Raw genomic sequence first — 7,196 nt, 5'->3', positions numbered from 1 at the left:
GCCTCCACAGAAAATTCTGAAGACAATTTCAGAACTCTAGCAACTTGGAGATAATTTCTCCGAAACTGACAGAGAAATCGAGTGGTGTTCTTTTACTCTATCTCGCCTGTCGGCCCTTAGTGCTGAGTGTAAGGCTTTGCCAGCCGCTCTGAACCAGTTGGGAAGAAGAGGCTGTGCTGTACTTGCTAGTAGGACTTTAACAAGAAAAAGTTGCACTGGATTGAGAGGTGCAACGCCACAAAGGAAGCGAAAGCTAGGGCCGCTAAAAGACTTGAAGATCTCAAATCAGCCCACCTATAGCTCTCATCTATCCACTCTTCTTCTTCCTTGTCGTGTTCTTCTTGTCATTAAACGAAAGTTCACTTGTTGATTTTATATTCATCTTGCGGAGTTCATGTATAACATAATTTTCGGGTGCAATAGAATGTCATATATGGTAATTGTGAGGGTCGTGATTGTCGTGTGGTAAGGGTTGTGGTTGTAAGGGCTACGTTAAAGTCCTAATTCGTTGGCCCCACTATGTTACATCATGGTTGACATGTTATATGGGTCGTGGTTGACATGTTAGATGGGTCGTGGTTTACAGTAATATAGGTATCGTGCTTGTCATGTTAAATGAGTCGTGGTTGTCATGTTCTACGGGTCATGGTTGTCAATTATTATGGGTCATGGTTGTCATGCTATATGGGCCGTGGTTGTCATTATATATGGGTCGTGGTTGTCATGTCAATTAGGTCGTGGTTGTCATAATATACGGGTCGTGGTTGTTATGTTATATGGGTAATGGTTGTCGTGTTACATGGATCGCAGTTGTCAGTTATTATGGTTCGTGGTTGTTACGCTTTATGAATTGTGATTGCCATTGACAAAGGCTCATAGTTTACAACCACGACCCATATAATATTACAGCCACAAGCCTTAAGTGCAAGACAACTACGACCCATCTCATTAACCAAACCATTACGATAATAATAAGAAGAAACATTATATACGCCAATTCATTTAACATTCAATACCAAATTAGTATCTGACTCTCTTCACTGGCCAACTTGATATTTTTTCTTGTTTCTTTGTGAAAGCAGCATCAGCTTCTTTCTTGTATTGCAGACAGTTGTATGCAATTGTCTTTCTAAATTTAGGAATTTCCTCATACAGGAAAAGAATGAACTAATATTAAAACAAAAGATAAAGCAATCAAGATTTAATGTAGACGAATAAATATATACTTACAGGTGTAAAATCAATTGTATGCATGTCACTCAAGAAGTCTATGAATTTCAGCATAAATACGCCACAATCGTCAGAGTTGTGTTGCGCAGGTCTATCAGTGATTATCCTCACATTCCATGGCTTCTCCTAGAACTTAGCTCCACAATCAAGAATATGGAATAACCACCTCAGCCTGTCCGCTATTTGCGCGACAACCAGCTCGTTTTTCTCTTTCCAATCAGTATTCATGCTGTCATACAAAGTGACATTTTTCTTATTTGGAGAAACAACACCCATAAACCAATGTTGTTGCCTCGCACTGAGAGGGATGTATAACTGTTAAGCACAAGAAATACAACAACAGTTAAAACTCATGTCTTTTTAAAATGAATAATATCATTGAAGTTCATGTACATGTGCAAATAACTAAGATCTTACCACTTCATATTTCCACAGAGGTTTCGTTTTACCATCACCGACAACTATACTCACAAGATTTTCATTCAATTTATCAGACTTCATGGCCTGTCGATCCTTATGATTCCCAGCTCCATAAGTGTGCAACAAGTCAAGTTGAATTTCCATGATTTTCTATTGAGATATTGGATAGTGTTAAAAACATAAATAATTAATGATGTTTTAAAGAAAACTATGGTCGTGGTTTTCACATTACCGTAAATAGTGATGGGACGAATGCGCAGTCCTGTCTACCTCGCAATCGATTTTCTTGACGTGTTGATAAGTAGTTTAAGTACAGATCGATGGCCTACGTAATGAGGAAAATGTATGATATAATATTCATACATTTATATTAATATAAAGAAAGAGAAATGATAAAAACTTACCTCAGAATCGATCCAAGAATTTAAGTCATAGATGCTTTTCAACCAATGATGTGAACCTAATTCTCTAACAACTCTCAACTCGTTGTCTTCGGCATCAGTTAAAGCTCGGTGGGGATCCACGTACCCCCGACGACTTTCCTTCATTGGAGAAGAAGATGGAGCTGTGTATAGAGAAGACAGAAATTTCGAGGCCAAAACATTGCGTTGTGACCTATGTACATCCACATCAAGAGTACCATCCACTCCAGTCGCAGCTCCACGGTCCATTGGTTGTCCTCTCCCTTCCTCACTCAATTGTGAAGTATCAATGTTGAGTTGTAATAAAATCACATATTATCTATGCAATTCATAACATAATGTCTATTTAAAAATTTATATAAATGCAATAGGAATTTTGTCATGTAACACAAAATCATAATATTTATGTATTTCAACACGTCATGTAAGGAAGTGAGGTTGTCATCCATATAGAGTCGTGGATTGTGGTCGTCATCTTTATATGGTTGCGGTTCACATTTGGCCTGGATCGTGGTTGTCATCCATATATGGTAGTGGTTCGATATGGACAGAAACAACAATCCATTAAGAATGTGAACCAAAGAAACAACAATCTACTAACTGCATATTGATGCCTGCCCAGTGTTTCATATACTAACTGCATATTTCTGGAAACATTGACATTGCCAATGATGCCCTCTTCTACAACCCCACAGCCATCTAAGCTGTAACCCAGCAAAATTAAAGGTCAGAAACAGAAATTCCATTCCACCACTCCACTCTAATTGAAGTTCATAGGTGTTACTTACCCCCCCTCTTATAGGAACATCATCACCCAACCCCCCTTGGGGTCTGCTACATGAATCCCGATTGGCCATTACACTGGGGATAATAGCTGACACACAATCTTCGTCTAGGCTTCGGTACTATCTAATAGGCTTATTACTAAGTTTTGAATTACACCATGCATGGAATCTAGTAAATAAAAATACTTTTTAGTGGCTTCATTAGTTGGGGAACTGCAATTTAGCTAATTTCAAAAAATAAAAAAAAAACATGTGTTGAATTGATTAATAAGAGTAAAGATATATTTAGCACTAAGACAGGAAAAAAGATATTAGGTTTCCATAATCCAGGGGCGCAAAACCCATGTGTTGCTAATGTTTTAAAAGCAAAGTTGGTGTATGTGGGAAGGAAGGCCCATATGAATCCCATAGAGACGCCATGCCATACATGCCTGCTTCAGAGGAATGCTTTAAAAATATTACTTCAATTGCAAGATGGGAACTTGAAGCTTTGCCGACATATGAAAAATAGTAAAACAAAATACGAAAATTCCTTCTAAGAAAAATCCCTGGCCTGATAATTTCACTACAGGCCCCCTTCAAAATGACAAAATAAAAAAGCAAAATCAATAGCAGAAACTAAAGACAAAAAAAAGGTAAAGAGGCCCATGCTAGGACTAAAAAAGCCAGCCCACTTAGTCGACCTCCTCAATCTTAGGCCCAGCCCCACTGCCGCCAACCGACGGACCATCATCATCCATGCCAGCGCCTGCTTCACCGCCAGCACCTTGGTACATCTTCGCGATGATGGGGTTGCAGATGCTCTCGAGCTCCTTCATCTTATCATCGAACTCATCAGACTCAGCCAGCTGATTGCTGTCCAGCCACTGGATTGCTGACTCGATTGCATCCTCGATCTTCTTCTTGTCTGCAGGGTCCAGCTTTGATCCAATCTTCTCATCCTTAATGGTGTTCCTCATGTTGTAAGCATAGTTCTCCAGAGCATTCTTAGACTCGACCTTCTTCTTGTGCTCCTCGTCCTCCGACTTGTATTTCTCAGCCTCCTGGACCATCTTCTCAATGTCCTCCTTGCTCAGCCTGCCCTTGTCATTGGTGATCGTGATCTTGTTCTTCTGTCCCGTGGTCTTGTCCTCGGCTGAGACATTCAAGATGCCATTGGCATCAATGTCAAAGCAGACAGTGATCTGAGGCACGCCTCTGGGGGCAGGTGGGATGCCAGAGAGCTCAAATTTGCCCAACAGATTGTTGTCTCTGGTCCTTGTCCTCTCGCCCTCATAGACCTGGATCAAGACACCGGGCTGGTTGTCGGAGTAGGTTGAGAAGACCTGCTCTTTCTTGGTGGGGATGGTGGTGTTCCTTGGAATCAAGACCGTCATGACCCCTCCGGCTGTCTCCAGCCCCTGAGAGAGGGGGGTGACATCCAGGAGCAGCAGGTCCTGCACCTTCTCATTGCCCTCACCGCTCAAGATAGCAGCCTGGACAGCAGCACCATAGGCAACGGCCTCATCAGGGTTGATGCTCTTGCAGAGCTCCTTCCCGTTGAAGAAGTCCTGCAGCAGCTGCTGGACCTTGGGGATACGGGTGGACCCACCGACAAGGACAACATCGTGGATGGTGCTCTTGTCCATCTTGGCATCCCTCAGGCACTTCTCAACAGGCTCCATGCACTTTCTGAAGAGATCCATGTTGAGCTCCTCAAACCTAGCACGGGTGATGGTTGAGTAGAAGTCGATGCCCTCATACAAAGAGTCAATCTCAATTGTGGTCTGGGCAGTGGATGAGAGGGTCCGCTTTGCCCTTTCACACGATGTTCTCAGCCTCCTGAGGGCCCTAGGGTTGCCACTGATGTCCTTCTTGTTCTTCCTCTTGAATTCCTGAACGAAGTGGTTCACCATTCGATTATCAAAGTCCTCACCACCAAGATGGGTGTCCCCAGCTGTGGCCTTGACTTCAAAAATACCCTCTTCAATGGTGAGGAGGGAGACATCAAAGGTGCCACCACCAAGGTCAAAGATGAGGACATTCTTCTCACCGGAACTGGTGGCTTTCTTGTCAAGACCATAGGCAATGGCAGCAGCAGTGGGCTCATTGATGATACGCATGACGTTGAGGCCTGCAATGACACCAGCATCCTTGGTGGCCTGACGTTGTGAGTCATTGAAGTAAGCAGGGACAGTGACAACAGCATTCTTGATGGTGGAACCAAGATAGGCCTCTGCAATCTCACGCATCTTTATAAGGACCATGGAGGAGATCTCCTCAGCGGCAAACTGCTTATCCTCACCCTTGTATTGGACGACGATCATGGGCTTGTCACCAGGTCCAGGAATGACCTTGAAGGGCCAGTGCTTAATGTCACTCTGGACCGAGGCATCACTGAATCTCCTTCCAATCAATCGCTTGGCATCTGAAAACAGAAATACAAGACATGAATTCAGGCATGCAGCAGATGAATGAGGTTTCAGCTTTAAGCTAATGAAAAAGAGATCCATTTGAAATAGAAATTCAAAAACAAGAAAGAGCCGATAGAGCAAATGAAAAATGATAGAGTATCTTCAGGTATTATTCTCATTTCCAAAACTGGTTGGAAGCAAGGGCTATACTCAACGCATCAGCATCAACTATCATATCATCTATGGCCAATAGATGATACCTGAAAAGCAGCAGACAATCGGCCCAATTTTGGACAAAAACAGCCCAAAAACCCCAACAAAACACAATGAAACATGTTGATAACAGGGTCTCGGTGTATTTGATATGGATTGGATTCGATGCGAATTCGAATCGCAAGGTCTTGATTTGTTTTCAAAACAAGAGATTTTTGGGTGTGAGAAATTGGATTCCAATTCAAACAAAACACACTCTCCCTATTGCACTAACTTTACCGACTCACACCAACTACAACTGAACACACGCTGCCAAACGACCCCTTAAACAGTCACAGAGAAAAGATAACCCAATCAACATGATTTTTTGACCTAACCTCCATCAACAGCAAGGCCCACGTTCTGGACGGGCAGTAGAAGCATACATTTACACCAGATGTTACATCAACGGTAAAATCCACAAAATCCACAATTTAAACGGTCTAGATTGGCGCACACGTGCAACGCAAATGCACGGTAAGGTTACCAATATCTCCCTTTAAATCTAGGGAACTCGCACCCTAGATATTCCTACCATTATAGATTTAGAAAAAAAGAAGAACTTCAAACCCTAAAAGTCCAGATCTACAAAAAAAATACCGAAAATATTCAAATATACCTAAAAATTTCAGATCTACCATGATAGATTTTGAAAAGAAAAAAGCAAATTAAATACTAAAATTCCAGATCTACAAAAAATACCGAAAATGTCCAAAAATATTTTTAAAAATGTCAGATCTACCATTATAGATTTAGGAAAAAAAAAAAAACAAATTGAACCGTAAAAGTCTAGATCTAAAAAATCTACAGAAAATATCCAAAAGTAACTAAAAATTTCAGATCTGCAGAAAAATTACATATTTAACACATAAGAAGAGAAAAAAAAATCCTATCTCAGACCCAGATCCACAACAAATTCATCACTCGCAGCATAAATCTAATAAAAAGGGCAAGATCTAAGGCCAAAAGCATGTGGAAACAGCTCAAAGCACTCGAAATCACAGATCTGAGAGAAAATCGAGATCTAGGGGTTAGGATCTTACCGAAGACGGTGTTGATGGGGTTCATCGCGACCTGGTTCTTGGCAGCATCTCCGATGAGACGCTCGGTGTCGGTAAAGGCGACATAGGAAGGGGTTGTACGGTTACCCTGATCATTGGCGATGATCTCGACCCGATCGTGCTGCCAAACGCCGACGCACGAGTAAGTGGTACCGAGATCGATTCCGATCGCAGGACCTTCTCCCTTTCCTGCCATTCTGAAATCGCTCTGAAAATCGCAGATCGAGAGAGAAGATAGAGAAGAAGGGAAGAAAATGAGTCTCCGACTCGCTTTCTAGGGTTTCAATAGAAAATGGAGACGCAAGGGTCGGCTTTTATCTGCAATCGCGTTTGGTTTCTAGAACTTTCTATTTCTTCTAGGCCGTTGATTAGATCGAACGGCTGTAGACGGTTCCCGGTATACGGGAGAAGGACAGGAATCCTGTGCGACGGACACGACTTCTGTGGATACCCGGATCCACCGACTGACTGTGGAGCCCACCTTGATGTCTTTTAATTAAATCCACACCGTCCATACGTTTTTAAAATTCATTTTATTATGTGATACCAAAAAATGAATTTGATCCAAATCTCAGGTGGACCATATAATTGGAAACAGTGCTGATTAACCATTAAAAACTTCTTGTGGTCCAC

At 41.9% G+C, this 7,196-nt stretch overlaps 2 protein-coding genes across 5 annotated transcripts; both read right to left on the bottom strand.

Moving 5' to 3' along the window:
- Positions 1-972: 972 nt before the first annotated feature.
- LOC131252930 (uncharacterized) lies at positions 973-2,660 on the bottom strand. Of its 4 annotated transcripts, none has more exons than XM_058253723.1 (4): positions 2,055-2,660; positions 1,883-1,975; positions 1,648-1,800; positions 973-1,545 (listed from the first exon to the last, which is right to left on the bottom strand). In XM_058253723.1, the coding sequence occupies exons 1-4, from the start codon at positions 2,319-2,321 to the stop codon at positions 1,357-1,359; spliced, it is 702 nt and encodes a 233-aa protein (XP_058109706.1). In that variant the 5' UTR covers positions 2,322-2,660; the 3' UTR covers positions 973-1,356. The 4 variants fall into 4 exon arrangements, 3 of the variants coding, with proteins under 3 accessions (XP_058109706.1, XP_058109708.1, XP_058109707.1); XM_058253725.1 differs by having other exon boundaries at positions 973-1,459; XM_058253724.1 differs by lacking the exon at positions 1,883-1,975.
- A 642-nt stretch (positions 2,661-3,302) lies between these two features.
- On the bottom strand, positions 3,303-6,863 carry LOC131252929 (heat shock cognate 70 kDa protein 2-like). Its single transcript, XM_058253722.1, has 2 exons — positions 6,546-6,863; positions 3,303-5,264 (listed from the first exon to the last, which is right to left on the bottom strand). Exons 1-2 carry the CDS (start codon positions 6,757-6,759, stop codon positions 3,532-3,534), a joined length of 1,947 nt encoding a protein of 648 aa, XP_058109705.1. The 5' UTR covers positions 6,760-6,863; the 3' UTR covers positions 3,303-3,531.
- Positions 6,864-7,196: the final 333 nt, after the last annotated feature.

Source organism: Magnolia sinica, chromosome 8, assembly GCF_029962835.1.
Source record: "Magnolia sinica isolate HGM2019 chromosome 8, MsV1, whole genome shotgun sequence".
NCBI classification, from domain to species: domain Eukaryota; kingdom Viridiplantae; phylum Streptophyta; class Magnoliopsida; order Magnoliales; family Magnoliaceae; genus Magnolia; species Magnolia sinica.
The sequence above is the reverse complement of the archived record's forward strand: the minus strand, read 5'-3'. Positions and strand labels throughout refer to the sequence as shown.